This window comes from Acomys russatus, chromosome 1 (assembly GCF_903995435.1).
Source record: "Acomys russatus chromosome 1, mAcoRus1.1, whole genome shotgun sequence".
In the NCBI taxonomy this organism is placed as follows: domain Eukaryota; kingdom Metazoa; phylum Chordata; class Mammalia; order Rodentia; family Muridae; genus Acomys; species Acomys russatus.
Genome location: NC_067137.1, coordinates 90,561,455 through 90,578,437, shown reverse-complemented (window position 1 = coordinate 90,578,437; position 16,983 = coordinate 90,561,455). Strand labels below are relative to the sequence as shown.

The 16,983-nt window shown below is 42.7% G+C and overlaps 1 protein-coding gene across 1 annotated transcript in view; it reads right to left on the bottom strand.

Moving 5' to 3' along the window:
* Slc39a9 (solute carrier family 39 member 9) overlaps positions 1-16,983 on the bottom strand; it is a 35,610-nt gene continuing 18,627 nt past the window's right edge. The window contains exons 2-7 of the mRNA XM_051148398.1: positions 16,685-16,793; positions 11,303-11,503; positions 7,598-7,666; positions 4,964-5,049; positions 3,799-3,933; positions 1-944 (exon numbers count right to left, since the gene is read on the bottom strand). Of these exons, the coding sequence (XP_051004355.1) occupies positions 714-944; positions 3,799-3,933; positions 4,964-5,049; positions 7,598-7,666; positions 11,303-11,503; positions 16,685-16,793 (831 nt within the window). The 3' untranslated portion in view covers positions 1-713. The remainder of the gene's footprint in view (positions 945-3,798; positions 3,934-4,963; positions 5,050-7,597; positions 7,667-11,302; positions 11,504-16,684; positions 16,794-16,983) is intronic.

The window sequence follows — 16,983 nt, the reverse complement described above, 5'->3', positions numbered from 1 at the left end:
TTTCTTTTCTTTTTTTGGTTTTCAAGGCAGGGTCTCTCTGTGTAGCCTTGGCTGTCCTGGACTCGCTTTGTAGACCAGGCTGGCCTCGATCTCACAGTGATCCACCTGCCTCTGTGCCACCACGCCCAGCACTACAAACCCCTTTCAATGACTGTCTCTTTTGGGTACAGGCCAGCTTGTGTCTCCTACCCTTATTTTCTTTACTCTAACCTCAAATTAGTTGCCATCACCTTTAGCAGCTAAGGGATGGGTGTTGCCACCTTTTCTCAAGGCATGGGGCACAGATGCTAAAGCACCAGTCTTACATGGTGAGAACCATGTTAAAAACCAATGGGTAAAGTGGCAAAGCCTCTAAACTAAGGGAAAAACTGTAGCTTAATTACAGAACACTGGATTTTCATAATTACTATTTCATTGTATGAAGTTCTCCACTTTGAAACTAAATTCCATCTTCCCTGAGAATAGGGTTAAGAGAAACATCAAAACTCAGTATGTCAAAGTCCCTTTTAAAGACAACACAAAGTCTCTAATTACAATGTTTCTGCTATAGGCCATTCCACGTCTCCATGACTGACTCTCATCTCCCTTGGATTCTAGGAACACAGGTGACGATGGGCAAGGTCAGACAAGACACTGAGGAAGCGAGGAGCGTCACACGCTAGCTCTTCTTCCCGGATGGCAATGACCGTGGACTGAGGCTGGCACCTGACCGGTTAATGCTGGTGTCCTATTGACAGGATGAGTGGTGTGAGACAACCCAGAACCAAGGCCGCCACCTCAAGGCGGCTGAGGCCTTTCCCTCCAGTGCTGTCAGGTTTGTGGCTGTGCCCCATTCCACCCACCTCAGGGAGGACGTGGACGGTGGCAACATAAAGAAATGTCCCAGCAGAGAAAAGCATGGCCACTCCAGTGGCATTGACCTCTGACAGGGCTTCTTTACTGCTCTGTGAATTAGAAGAGATTAGAATTAGAAAACAAGTCACATCAAAGTCAAAGATAGGAAGACATCCCAACGAAATCTGAATACTTATACCTGGTGCCGCTTGGTATATAGAGAAATCTTTGGAAACTCTGTCATTTATGGGGAGGTCTTTAAGGTTTAAGAACACCAGTGACAGATACAATCACAGCTTAAAATTTTACTTGAAATTCACAACTTATTATACAGATACTATGACCTGAAAAAACAATAAAATAGTAAAATAAGGTAACTAACATACTTATTATTTCAAAAGTTTGTGATTTTGCAGGGAGAACATCCAGAATTTACCCTTACCATTTTACAATGAAAGCTTAACTACAGTTGCTTTTCACAGCAACTTTCAAGCACTGGCTAGGAGGTTTCACTTGTGTCTTAGAGATGAAATCTTGGAATTTTAGGCATCAATTGATTTGTTCTAATATCTAACAAGTATCCTCTGTGTTACCAGGCCAGGCGCTTGAGGCACCGACTGATCCAGATGCAACAGAGGCAGGCGGAGCTCTGAGTCTGAGGCAAGTCTTGTCTACAGTGTGAGTTCTAGGACAGGCAGGGCTACCAAGAAAAATCCTGTCTCAAAACAAAACAAGAAAGATGCAGTAGCTGCCTTCATAGCACTAAGATATATGTCCTGTGTTTTGTTGGTTTTGATTGCTTACGACAAGGTCTCATAGCCTGGCCTAGGCTGAGCTCTCCTGCCTTGGCCGCCCAGGGGCTGGATCACAGATGTGTGCCATTTGCTAATCTTTATACAGCTACTCACAGGCTTCTTTATTAAAAAGAGAAAGCCTGTGAGTCAAAGCAACTGGTTAAACTTCACCAACTCGCCCCAGACGCAGCATGTAATGCCATGCTTCCAGAATTATCAGAAGCTTTTCATGAAAAAGTTGTAAAGCACAGAGGTCGGTGAAGTGACGCATCAGATTTTAAAAGGAACTGTCAGGGCTGGGAAGATGGCAGGGAATTCGCCCAGCATGTGCAAGGCCCTGGGCTTCATCCTCAGTATCAAAAATACGTGTGTCGGGGGGGAATATTTGTTAGACTCAAGAGCAACAACCAACAGACCCTGGCTAACAGAATCTAACCACTCATTAACCATGTCACTTTCCATATATACTTTCTTTTTTTATTGTTTTGCTTTTTTGAGACAAGTTTTCTCTGTGTAGCCCTGGCTGTCCTGAACTCCCTTTGTAGACCAGGCTGGCTTCGAACTCACAGTGATCCGCCTGCCTCTGCCTCCCGAAGTGCTGGGATTAAAGGCGTGCGCCACCACACCTGGCCCTTTTTATTTTTTATTTTTAAATGAGAAAAGAACAGAAAATAAAAAGAGGAAGAAGCTGGCACGTGGCGTATACCCATAATCCCAGCACTCGGAAAAGCAGAGGCAGGCAGAGCTCTGTGAGTTTGGTGCCAGCCTGATCTACACAAAGAAACCCTGTCTTGAAAAAATTTAAAAAAAAAAAAAAGAAGAAGAAGAAAAAGAAGTTTGGGGGTAATAGTTCTGTGGTAGAGTGCTTGGCATGTATGAGGCCCTGGGTTCACTCCCACCAACCAGTCAAGTAACAGAAAACCAGAAAAGTCAATATTCCTTTTAACATATTTATTGGTTTTAATAATGATGGATCAATGACCTTCTGAGGGGATATGGGGAAGAGTAGTTCCAACCAACCAGCCCTGGTTAGACTTTCCTCATATATTCTACTCACTGACTCTCAGTTAAACTAGGAAAGGTTGTTGCTATGAACAGAATACAAGGCTTGGAAACGCAGTACGTGGGCTCTAAGCTGAAGACTGACACCTCAAGTCTGAAGCTATGTTCAGAACTAAAAGCACTGGAATCCCAGCTGCCTACAGCTGGCTTTGCTCCAGCTACTCTACTGTAGGTCACTGAATGGCTTGTTTTGCATGCTTCCTGTGCCTGCCTCAGCATTAAATGTTGGATGGTGGGGCTGGAGAGATGGCTCAGTGGTTAAGAGCAGTGGCTGCTCTTCCAGAGGACCTGGGTTCAATTCCCAGCACCCACATGGCAGCTCAAAACTGTCTGTAACTCCAGTTCCAGGGGATCTGACACTCTCACATAGACATACCCACACACTCAAAACACTAATGCACATGAAATAAAAATAAATAAAAAATTTAAAAAGTCTCGGATGGTTCTGACTGTTTATCTGCCAAACAAAATAAGCATGGCTGGTAAAATGATACTATTTAAAATACTAAAATTCTGCCGGGCGTGGTGGCGCACGCCTTTAATCCCAGCACTCGGGAGGCAGAGGCAGGCGGATAGCTGTGAGTTCGAGGCCTACAAAGTGAGTCCAGGATGGCCAAGGCTACACAGAGAAACCCTGTCTCGAAAAAAAAAAAAACAACCAAAAAACCTAAAATTCTACTATATAGTTATCCAAATATTCTTAGGACTGATAGTCAATTTATATGAATATTAAATTCATAAAAAGTACTTTAATTAAGACATTTATTTCATAGGGATTTTTACCCTCAATTTTTGTCATAGTTTTAGAAAATACTGTATGTGAAAAATTCAATCTAAGATACTCTACCAGGTTTGTTAAGCCTTTTAATACTGTGACATAATGTTGTGACACACTGTCACATAATCTATAACATTCATGTTGGACAACAATACAATTGAGTTACCAATAAAATAAAAAATAAGTTGCATCATGTTTGGGAAGGTTATGATTTTGTGTTAGGTCACATTCATAGCACTCAGCCCCCATGCAGCTCCCAGGCTGCAGGCCCGTGGTTCCTATGAATGGAACCAGACATATGACTACATAGTGAAAGCAGCTCACACTCACCTTACTTAATCCTAAGTACGTCAGCATGGACATGGCTGGGGCTGCCAGTGCAAATACCAGCAAGTGCTTTCTAATTCGATTCCGCTCCAGGCCGGCATGCATCAGGAAGGAAACCAGGCCAAATGCCGCTGGAGCCTAGAAATGACACAGGAGCCCTTACTATGACTCGACAAGCAGGGCTTGCTTCCACATCAAGACATGCATGCAATGTTATTTGAATATGAACTCTCACAACAAAAATCTAGGCATCCCATTAAGAGCAAGCTTGCTTTTTAGGAATCAGTGTTCTCACCAAAAAACCCTGCACGTGTCTATATTTTTTGGTAGTATCGTACACAGAATTATTTTGAATTTTTATTTATTTATTTATTATTGTATGTGTGAATATACGCCAGTGTGTGTGTGTGTGTGTTGGTCAGAGGACAACTTTTGAGAGCTTGGGTTATTAAGCTTGCTTGGCAAGCACTTTTACCCACTGAGCCATCTAGTCAGCCATGTGAACAAAATTCTATAACAAATAGAAATTGAGGGCTAGACAGATGGCTCAGTGCTTAAGAGCACACTGGCTGCTCTTCCAGAGGTCCTGAGTTCAATTCCCAGCAACCACATGGTAGCTCATAATCATCTATAATGGGACCCTGTTCACTCTTCTGGCCTGCAGGTGTACATGCTGACAGAGTACTCATACATTAAAAAAAAAAAAAAAAAAAAAAAAAAACTTTAAAAAACAGAAATTAACAAGATTTTAGCCACTTGTGTATATGATGATACAAAACTAAATAAATAAAGCCCTTCAAGTAAGAGTTTAAGAAAACCCTGTTTTTAAGACAGAGTTTTTCTGTGTAGCCTTGGCTGTCCGAACTCACATCAATCTGCCTGCCTCTGCCTTCCTGAGTGCTGGGATTACAGGTGTGCGCCACCACACCACACCCCTTTGTTATTTTCTTTCTTTTTTGTTTTCTTTGCTATTTTCTTAAACTCTTATTTAAAGGGCTTTTTTTTTTTTTTTTTAAGAAAAAATTGCATTTCAGAAATGTATCAAGGACCAAGACAAATTTGAATTACAAATATGTTCAATAATAGACAGTGTCAAGAAAAACAGAGTCAAGATAGTAAAGGGCAGGTGGAGACATTTGGCTCCTTTGAAGTGAGAGCCTTGGCTTACCTTGTGTAGCATTATTGCCACGAACACAATTAACTGGACACTAGTCTGTGAAGTAGAAGCTGCTGCTCCCAATGCTACACCATCCGCTAAATTTGGAGACAAAGGAAACAAGATGCTATGAAGGGTAGCAGTGCAGGGCGTGGTTCTGGGGAAATTACTCAACCTCGATGACCTTCTTAAGACAGGGTCAATAAGCTGGGTGATGGGGGCACACACCTTTAATTTCAGTACTCAGGAGGCAGAGGCAGGCAGATAGACCTCTGAGTTTGAAGCCAGCCTGGTCTACATAGTGAGTTCTAGGACAGCCAGGGCTACACAGACAAACCCTGTCTTGAGAAACCAAGAAGAAAGGAAAAAAAAAAGATGGGGGTCAACATAACATGTATTTTGGGGGCTTCATCAGTGCTAAAAGTAAAAGAACATATGCAAAAAGTTTAGCATCTGGCCCTGAGTAGTCCGGGTGTTAGAAGTTTTTATTGTGAAAAAAATGTATAAAATGTAAACATTCATTGATGAGCTAAGTTGTAGTAATAGAGCTAATGAAGAATTTCAAACATGGCATCTTTCTATTTTCAAGGCTCAAGGCCTCAATACAGATGATTCACACACGAAGGGGACTGTCTTAGTTTGGGTCACTATTGCTGTGATGAAATACTATGACCAAAGCAACTTGGGGAAGAAAGAGTTTTTCTGACTTACACTTCCATGCCATCGAAGGAAGTTCATCATGCAAGGAAGCCAGCACTAGAACTTATAAGAGGGCAGGACCCTGGAGGCAGGAGCTGATGCAGAGGCCATGGAGGTGCTGCGTACCAGCCTGCTCCTCATGGCTTGCTCAGCCTGCTTTCTTATAGAACCAGCGCTCACTAGCCCAGAGATGGCACCAACAACATGGGCTGTGCCCTCCCCCATCAGTCACTAAGAAAATGCATTTTCTCAGTTGAGGCTCCCTCCTCTCTGATGACTCTAGTTTGTGTCAAGTTGACATAAAACTCGTCAGGACAGGGACTTTGGCTGGATGGGTGTGTTGAAACACCATCCAGAAACGGAGGCCTGTGAGGAGAACTCTGAGTGCTGTGAGAACACTCCAAGAAAACAAGACTGGAGTCTTGTGGCCTCAGTTTCTTCAAAACACAGACCTGCTCTCAGAATGTGTTTTCGTGCTCCTCCCAGGTGTAGTGGAGAGGAGTGGGCTAACTTCAGAGAGCTCATTATTGCTTGCTGGTATTCACCTTTATATGCCTCCATGGAAAAACATGTTTTTGCCATGTGTGGCTTGTCTTTGGGATTGCATCCAGTCTGAACTCACGAGACCTTTACTCATGTGACCTTTCTGAACCCCAGAGTATAAACTGTCTGAGGCTCTGAATAAAGTTAGCTATTGTGTGAGACTTCAGTCAGCCCCATTTATTTGCTCCATTTGCCCCAGTTCCACTGCTTCTAGAGTGGTGGTATGGGTGGATTTTGTTAACAGAAAGTAGATTAGGAGCGAGCTACTTTTCATTTTGTACTTATATTTGGTCCTGACAGAACCCTACCAGGATTGGGCTTTGGATCTAGGTTGGGTTATGGTGCTAAAGCCAGTGTCATCGGCAATGCTGCTGAGCCTGCTGCTCACCGTCTCAGCCTACACAGGCAGCAGGGCTGTTTGGTGCTGACGTACGCAGGCTCTTTTCCAGACACATCTTAGGAAAGAGGTCAGCAAATTTCTTAAAGCCCAGACAGTAAATGTTTGAGCTTTGCAGGTTTTGGGCCTCTTGTAACTACTCAACTCTGTCAATACTGTAAACAGAAGTCACAGGTGATACACAAACATGGGCACAGCTGACCTCCAAAATAGCATCATCACTCTAAATACCATCATTTTCCAGTGGCACGAACAATCTTTCTGTTTGGTGGTGCTAAGGATTGAACACAGGCCTTTCACACACTCAACAGATGCTTTATCACTGAGCTACAACCCCAGACTCTTTTGGACAGGGCCTGGATATGTAGCTCAGGTCAACCCTGGACTCACTGAAGTGGTTCAAGTCGGTCTTGAACTCTGGATCCTACCGCCTCCACCTCCTGGGTGCCTGGAACACAGGAGTGAGCTACTGCACCTAGCTTGCATTTTGTATTTAGGTATTAAAGATATAGAAAACAAGTTGGACACAGTGGTGCATGCCTGTAATCCCAGCATTCAGGAAGCAGAGGCAGGCAGGTCTCTGTGAGTCTGAAGCCAGCCTTGTCTAGAAAGTGAGTCCAGGACAGTCAAGGATACACAGAGTGACCCTGTTTTAAAAAAAAAAAAAAAAGCAGGAAAATGCCAGGTGTGGTGGCGCACGCCTTTGATCCCAGCACTTGGGAGGCAGAGGCAGGTGGATCGCTGTGAGTTCGAGGCCAGCCTGGTCTACAAAGGGAGTCTAGGACAGCCAAGGCTACACAGAGAAACCCTGTCTCGAAAAACCCAAAAACAAAAATTAAAAAAACAAAAACAAAAACGTAGAAAACATTCTTAGCTTGTAAACATAAAATATGCCAGGGCTTGTGCTCAAGCTAGAGGGCTTTGTTCAGCAACCCTCCCCCAAGAGCTTTCAGTGTGGAGAGTCTCCTCTGTGAGAAAGGAGTGTGCTCACTGCAATCCTGACTTACCTGCAGCGTGGACGACCAGCCCCAGTGTGGTGGTGATTTTGGAACTGCTAGGCCTTGCTGTTTCTGGATCTACATAAGAATGAGAAAGTATCCCTAAGTACTACGACATAAAGCAATAGAAACATCTGTCTGGACATAACCCACTGTTGTTACCATTGTTACTTAGAGCTGGAGTCTCACTGTGCAGCCCCGTTGGCCTTCACCTCATAACCCGCCTCAGCTTCCAGAACACTGGGATCAAGGTATACACACCACATCCAGCTACACGAATAGTGTGAAAGCTCAAATTTCAAACACTGGTGTAGACTGTTTTCCTCACTGCACTCCTTTCTTTCTATTTCAAATTCATCAATGTTCTCCTTGTACTAAAGAGGTGGGGGTGAGGGAGCTCTTCCTGGATAGACTCCTGAAACAAATAACCCCAACCACCTGAACATCCTCAGTCTGTAGAAAGTGCCCCATGGCCTCTGGTTGCTTCTCCTCCTCCTCCTCCTCTTCTTCCTTCTTCGTTTTTTGAGACAGGGTTTCTCTGTGTAGCCTTGCTGAACAAAGCCCTCTAGCTTGAGCACAAGCCTGGACTCACTGGCCTCGAACTCGCAGCGATCCTCATGCCTCTGCCTCCTGAGTGCTGGGATTAAAGGCGTGCACCACCACAGCTGGCCTTTTTCACTCTTTCCCCCCACTGTGGTTGCTTCTTTGCAGGCTCATCTAACTCCGGCAACTCTGTTCTCATTCCAACGTCTGTCATATTTTCCCCTCTTCATTTTGCAGCTACCACCCTAACATACATTTCCACCAACTTAAACCCATGTTACAACAGTTCTCCACTGCTTTTCTTACTTTCCCCAAACTCACCTCAGCCAGACATTTCAGCAGCATCTTTACAACACTTCCCTCCTGTGGCATCTTTTAACTAGCTCAGGTCAGCTGCAACTACACTATTGGGTAGGATTTTCCCTTCAGTTCTGTGCACTGAACCCAGAACCTTATCTGTGCATTTGAGTACTCTTCCACTGAGTCATAATCCCCAGGCTCCTTTTCACTTTTTTTTCTCTCTTTCCTTCTTTCTTTCTTTGTTTAAATTCTGAGATAGTTTCTCTAAGTGGCAGACTGGCCTTGAACTCACTCTGAAGATCATGCAGGCCTTAGAGTTGTGGCTTCCCTACCTCAGGTTGGGTAGATGGGATTACAGGCCCACACCACCTGGCTTGAGGAAGGTTCTTTTTCTTTCTTTCTTTCCTTTCTTTCTTTTTCTTTTCCGTTTTTCTTTCTGAGACAGGGTTTCTCTGTGTATGTAGCCTTGGCTGTCCTGGAACTTGCTCTGTAGAGTAGGCTGGCCTTGAACTCACAGAGGTCAGCACACCTCTGCCTCCCAAGAGCTGAGGTTAAAGGTGTGTTCTACCAGGATGGGGAATTTTTTAAAGGTGCAGTATGGACATAATGGCATATACAGCACTTGGGAGGGAAGAGGATCAGTAATTAAAGGTCATCAATAGCTACATAAAGAGTCTGAGGCCACCTTGGGATATGTGAACCTTCATCTCAACGAGAAAGGAGTAAAATAAAGATACAATAAATGTAATGAAGTGGAAAGCCTTTGCTGACATCAAGAGCTTTGTTTATGACCGTGTCATGTGTCACTATGTAGCTGAGGCTGGTCTCCTCTGAGCTGACAAGCCCCAGCCTGTGTCTCCTGAGAGCCATGGTCATGTCATATGCCCCCACACCAGCCTATTCAACCCTGCTTTTGTTTAGTATCAAAGTTTTTTCTTCTTATTGTTTGGGATTAAAGCTTTGCATACTAAGTCATGCCATGTTCAGGCACAGAACTATACCCTTAACTTTATTCATCCTGAAATTAAAGCAAAACCAAACAACTTTTTTTTTTTTCCAAATATATACAGTGCTCCTCCTGCATGTACACCTGCAGGCCAGAAGAAGGCATCAGGTCACATTATAGATGGTTGTGAGCCACCATGTGGTTGCTGGGAATTGAACTCAGGACCTCTGGAGGAGCAGTCAGTGCCCTTAACCTATGAGCCATCTCTCCAGCCCCCAAACAACTTTTATTTGGAATAATGTTTAACCTTGAGAAAAGCTGCAATAATAGTTTAAAGAAAATAATCATATGTCCCTGTCTCTGCCTGACCAACTATCTAAACATCTTGAACCATTTATTTCAGCACCTATATTCACATTTTCTATACACAAATCTTTACCACTTAAGAATAAGTTGGGCTGGAGAGATGGCACAGCCATTAAAGGCTAGGTTCACAATCAAAAATATAAAAATTAGCTGCATACATAACTGCTTATCTTTAGATACTTCAATATGTATTTCCTTAGGGAAAATATGTAATCATAAAGGATATAAACTTCAGCAAATTTAACATTAATTCTGATTTCTGTTTCACATCCAAATTGTGTCAGTTTTCTGATAATGTTTATTTTTCTTTCTATGAAGGATCAATTCTAGGATCCCATATTTCACTCAGCTGAGATTGACATTTTTGGAAAAATACATTCACTTCCTTGTAACCTTGGGGGTTTTTTTTGTTTTTTTTTTTTTTAAAGAATAATCCTCTCTTTTAGAGAATGCTCCTCTGCTGATCACAGGTGCTTTCCATGTTGGACCATATAGCAGACATTGTTAGTAATGCTATTTCATGAATACTCGGGGGTCTTGTTGCAAGATATTTGGTCGCACTGTGAACCCCAAGATTGTGTATTGGAAAAATCTGTTTCTAGTTGTGGTATGGCTCAGCCCTCGCACACACCTTTAATCCAAGAACTTTCTATTGTAAACAGGTGATTATGGTGTGGCTTAACCCTATCACACACCTTTAATCCAAGTAGTCCAGGCTGCTTTCTAAGCTGCTATGCAGTTGAGATGGGCCTGGGTCATTCTGACTGCACCTCCCAAGGGCTCGGGCTGCAGACATGAAATAACACTGGGAAGACAGAGCTTCTATCACAGTTTTGGTTGCTCTCAAGGCTGCTGACTACTCACCCAGAGAAATAGGGATCTCTGTTCCAATATTGATGCTCTGCAGACTGTGCTTGCTCTTATTGACTCTGTGATCTCTAGAGGGCAGTTTTAAAAATTTTGTCCACGGTTTAGAGTTATCTGAAGGAGCCTAGTCTGATGACTTCCTGAGCTACACCATAAGCCTAGTGCCAGTGACACTGGTTTTGCTCATTTGGTCAAAGCACTGCTACACCCCTGTTTATTTACTTCTTTTTAGAATTCATTCACTATCAAGTTTTTTGTTTGTTTGGAATTTTTAATTTGTCGGCTGGCTAGCTTTGAGATAGTCTCTCACTGTATATCCCCCTGGCTGGTCTGAAACTTGCTATGGAAACTAGGCTAGCCCTGTATTCTCTGTAGTCCTACTAAGTTTATACATTTAAAGACCAACATTCCAATAATCAGGCTACAGGCTTTAGATTGCCTAAGGGCTCCACAGCTCAGAACAGGCTAAGGACTTCTGCCTTAGACTCTCACTCAAGTATGACTGCACTAAGCCCAGCAGGGTTAATATGTCAACAAACCTCACTGGCTCCCCCAATTGAATAAAATGCCCCACAGCACCTGAGTTTTGCATTTAAGTAAGGCCATTGAAGTAGACTGAATCATTCAGTTGTTCATAAATTTCCAAACTGCAAAAGTGCCTGCACAGCCCAGAAAGCCTGAGAGCTACTCACCTTCAGTGGAATGCACGTGGGAGCTGCCAATCTGGTCCACTACCAACATGAAAACGAAGCCTAGTACAAGGGACACCCCGATGTAGGCATGCAGCTGTGTGTGGTCGTGGCTGTGCTCATGGTCATGGACAACTGGTATTTCTGCTGCTTTGTCTGATGCAATCCCATTCTCCTTGGTTTCACTGCCTTGGTGGTGCTTTCCTGGAGCAAAATAAACCACATAATGGAACACCTTCCATCTGTATTTAAGTACCACTTAATTTACTGCAAGGATACCTAATTCCTATACTGTAATCCAAGCAGCCATAAACTCCTTCAGTCTAAAAGGTTGTGATAAAAAACATTCCCAAGAGGGGCTGGAGAGATGGCTCAGTAGTTAAGAGTACTGTCTGCTCTTCCAGAGGACCCAGGTTCGATTCCCAGCAACCACATGGCAGGTCACAATTGTCTGTAACTCCAAGACCTGCCACCCTCACACAGACATACATGCAGGCTAAATACTAATGCACATAAAATTATATATATATATTAAAAACCCCACACCAAAAAAAAAAAAAAAAAAAAAAAAAGCCACAAAAAAAATTCCCAAGATAAAAACACCCTTCTGGCTTTAGCATGTGGACCTTCTGACTGCCTATCAATTCAAAATCCTGGACATGGAAGCAAATCACCATGCAAAAATGCAGTCACATTTCAAAGGGCCCCAAAGCTAAATCTTCCATTTCATCTGAGAAGTGCATGCCAGTCTCCTCAGGAAGCACAGGATCTTCACTCTGATGAAACCAAGTAAAGAAAACAGTGACAATGAAACTGCAACTGCAGGCAAAGTCACTGCTTTTATACCTGTGTTGACACAAAATTTACCAAAAAAAAAAGCAATGGGATAGAAATAATTTAGTTTTTATAAAATATTAGTAAGCAATCTCTCTCTGTGCATCTCTCCCCCACCCACCCACCCACACACATACAGTTGAAAAGACATTATTCTCCCATTTAAATTTAGTTCTAGATCATCAAGGTGTTTAGGACACTGAATTATAGTAACTAACAATTAGCCAAAAGATATTCCTAATTAATAGTCACATGTTTGATACTTCAAACAACAATGCTTAAAAGCCAAAACCTTTTAATTTTCATTGAAAAACATGTATATATATATATATATATATATATATATATATATAGAGAGAGAGAGAGAGAGAGAGAGAGAGAGAGAGAGAGAGAGAGAGAGAGATTTATTATGTATGCAGTGCTCTGCCTGCAAGTACACCCGCAGGCCAGAAGAGGGCATCAGATCACACTAGAGATGGTTGTGAGCCACCATGTGGTTGCTGGGAATTGAACTCAGGACCTTTGAAAGAGCAGTCAGTGTTCTTAACCTCTGAGCCATCTCTCCAGCTCTTACAATGTATTTTGATTAAAAATTTCCCCTCCTGCAACTCCTCTCAGGTCATCATCTCCACTTCCCTACTCACTCAACTTTATACCTTTCTCTCTAATAAAACAAAACCAAAGAAAAACAACAATCAAAACAGACAAACTAAAAAAAAAAAAAAAGAAAAAGAAAAGCAACAGAATAAAATATATCCAAACAAAACAAAAACACACACACAAAAGCATATGGTCAGCCAGGCAGCCAGGCAGCCAGGCAGCCAGAGGCAGGCAGATCTCTGTGAGTTCAAGGCCAAGCAGGTCTTACTAAGCAAGTCCAGGACACCCTGGGGCCATTCCACAGAGAAACCCTATCTCAAGGGAAAACAAAAAATAAAAAGAAACCAAAGCCATAGGGTTATTTCTATGTTAATAACTCCTCCTGGGGACAGGGCTTGCCCAGGAGTGTTTGGTTTCCTCAGTTTCCACTGGAGAAAAGTGGCTTTCCCTTTCCCAGCAGGTTTCCATTGCAAATAGCTTCTCAGTTAGGGGCAGGATTTTGTGTCCATTCCCCTCAGGGCTGGAGTTTCATCTGGCCTGAGACTGTGCAGGCCCTGTGGGTGTGGCCACAGCCTCGGTGAGTTCCTGAGAGCATCAGCCTTGGTGAGTCTGGAAGACACTGTTTCCTTGAACTCATCCATCTCCTCTCACTCTTTCTGCCTCCTCTTCTGCAAAGATCCCTGAGGGGAGGGCTTTGATAGACATCCCATTTAGGACTGAGTGCTCCCAAGTCTCTCACTGTGTACACCATCCAGTTGTGAGTCTCTTTGTGAGGCACTCTTGCAGCCAGGCTTTTCCTGCCATGATGGTCATGATCCCCTTAAATAAACTGTGAGCCAAAAGTGTATCTCCTCCTTCAGCTGGTTCTCCTCAGAATGAGAAAAGCTACTAATACAAACATGGTACAACATGGAAGACGCCAGCCCAGACAGCAATCCACCAGTAAATTCTACGAAACAACTAAAGGAAAAAATATTCATTCAACAATCTCTTCCAGAATGGGGGCAACAAGGGAATATTTTTCAACTCTGTGAGTTCAAATCTCCAGTACCTATATAAGAAGCCAGGCATGATAGTATGTGTCCTTTTCCTAGCACTGAGGAGGCAGAGGCCACACAGTCTTGCCAAATTAGTAAGCTCCAGGTTTAGTCAGAGACCTTGTCTCAAAAAATAAAGGTTGCGTGGGAGGTGATGAGGGAGGGGGCTTCAATCAGGATCTAAAGAATTCAAACTGCAGAACAAGCAGGTAACTAACGTTGCTAATTTCACTACACGGGAATAGCTCTGAGACTGGCTGGGATACGAAGGTTTATGCACAGACAAGGCTTCATGTTGGTCACAGATTCTCTGTGACTTATAATTAGAGGCCATTCTTAGTATGGCATTAAAGGAAGATTTGCAGAGAACCAGCCTTAAATGCTCTGTGCATCCTGCACACCTCACACCATCACAATGTTAGAACTGTAAAATGCTTGTGAGAAATTATGTTTTCAGAACAAAAGAACTGGACAGCGCCGTTGGATCAGACCTGACAGGATTCATTCCTCTCAGCAAGCTGGATGCTGACATCATGCATCCCCCAGGAGCCTTAGTTGCTGTTACCCATCAGAACAGGACAGCTTCCAGGACAGCGTTGTACAAAGTTTCTGATCCCAATTGGTCTAGCAGTTCAGACTGTCCCACACAGGACACCTATTAAGCCTGGAATTTCACAACTTTTGAAAAATAGACCACAAATGCTATCCCTGGATTACTTAACCATTCTCCCCAACTTTGGGGGGCCTTCAAAGGAATTATTTGCCCTAAATCAGCCTGAAGAAACTGTAAAAGAATGACATTCCATTTCCTCTAATGGGGGTTGGATAGGTTTCTGTTTATTTTCTTGGTCTACAGATGCTTATTTTCATTGGGAGTTGGTTATAAGTAGGAAACTAGGTTTGACTCGGGGATGTATCTCTTTTCCTTTACCTTTCTTTTGTAGGTAACGAGATAGGAGCTGAAAAGAAGGAAAGGGGGATATAGAAATACAGAGGGAGGATAGAATAAAAGGTAGATGATTGAATCTACTCCTCATCTCAAGGCCTTAATTGTTACTCACAAATAAGGTTATTTTTTAATTCAATGGTATTGAATCTTATATATTGATGCAATTCATGACGTGTGAAAAATAGTTTAATTTTATCACAAGAGTATATATTCTAGGTCTAACAGATATGATTCTATAGACATATGAGGTAAAATGGTTAAATAAGGTCTTCAAAAATCTCAGAGACCCACAGAATATGGCATTTAAAGATGTTTTTATTATTCTAAAGATTCTTTGACAACAAGACAAGTTAACTTCTGGCAACACCCAGCCTGCTTCAAAGAAGATGAGCATCCAAGAACCTCCTTATGGAGATGGCTTCAAATGTGGCAAACCAACCACTGGGCATAATGTCCTCATTTCTGCCACAGACAGAATTCTACCTAAAAATGGGCACGTTTAGATGCAGGCAGAGTTGACAGTCAAACTCTGCCAAGACAGGATAAGCAAGTCCTCAATAGTTCCTGCCTCGCAAATGTGTCTGTCAGATATATTGGGCCAGAAGGCTGAAGAAGATGCTCCGACATTATAGAGAGTGTTGGGTGACTATTCAGGAAGTAAATTGTCTCAGTCATTTTTTTCATTTTGGAAGCTGCTAATCTGCACTCTGGGTTCACTCAGGTATTTAAGTTTTATCCATTCTCAAGTCTCTGATGGGTTTGAAGACCAGATAGTTTAGTCTTTCAATTAAGCTTAGTAGGTTAGGGCTTAAGATGTTTTTAGATCAAGATAGATGTTTTAAGTTAATAGAGATGAGATATGATAGATATTAATCTCCATTCAGAAATTTAGACTCAACAAGATAAGTAAAATGGTTCAGCCCCTACTGATTTGGCTTAGAGCACCCTCACCATGACAGTAACATGGTTCAGCCTGCCAAGGGTGTAGGGGAAGAGCTAGAGACTCCTTTGATAAGCAATTGGACCTCTAAGATAGCTCTCTCTTTTTTAGTTAAAGGAGACTTTTTGGAAGGAGACAGGGACCTTCTCTCTAGGCTTGCAGGAATGGAGACCCCACTGGCAGAACCTAGGACAGAGAGTAAGGAGCCCTCCTGCCTTTGGAGGAGCTCAAGACAAGACACAGATTGGAAGGAACTTCTAAAGAGCTCACAGTTCAGTTATGGAATCAGGCTTGTATATATTTTGCCTATAGTTCAGAAAACAAAGTTACCTCACTGAGCTAGCAGGTTTTTACCTCAGTTTACACCTCCAGGGTCTTTATTGGTATAAATATTAGATTTTTCCCATTAATTTATTTACTTTACATCCCTATCTGAGCTTGCCCTTCCTCCTCTCCTCCCAGTCCCTCCATCTCACCTCCCCTTCTCCCATGCCCCCTTTTCTTTCTCCTCAGAGGAGAGGAAGCCTCCCAAGGACATCAACTGGCCTTGGCATATCAAGCTGTAGAATGATTGGAAACATCTTTTCTACTGTGGCTAGACAAGGCCGTCCAGTTAGAGGAAAGGGATCCAAAGATAATTTAAACAGTTACACTTAAAAAGACTGAAATAACTCATTATTGCAAATAAATATTAGGTAGTGTTCATGAGCTACGGTACTCATAAAACAAACTGCTTAGGAATGTGTGTATATCTTTTTTAAGATGTATTTATTAAGTATACAGTGTTTTGCCTGCATGTACGCCTGCAGGCCAGAAGAGGGCAGCAGATAATATTATAGATGGTTCTGAGCCATCATGCAGTTCCTGGGAATTGAACTCAGGATCTTTGGAAGAACCTCTGAGCCATCTCTCCAGGCCCTAAAGTGTCTCTTACACACCCTTTTAAGACAAACATGAACTATATCCACAAGAAATTCCATGAATTCTTCTGCCAACATTTCTTAAGTAAGGCTCATTTCTCTCACCTTCCAGAACTTCTTCATAAAGTGCGTGCACCCCTTCAGGCACGATAACTGCCAATGCAGTTCCACAGAGAAGACCAGCACCCAACACAGTCACCAGCTTCAGTCGCTCCTGGAAAAGCAACAAAAGAAACTATTAGAAAGACTGATTGATGATTAGGGAACACTTTCTACTCATGAAACCAACAGCCAAAATGGCCAGTAAGCAGAAAAATGTGTGGCTTTATAAATAATGCCAGTTAAGATGAGGAGCTGGGCACACAGGCTTCTGTGAGGCTGACAGACAAAGACTGCTTGGGCCT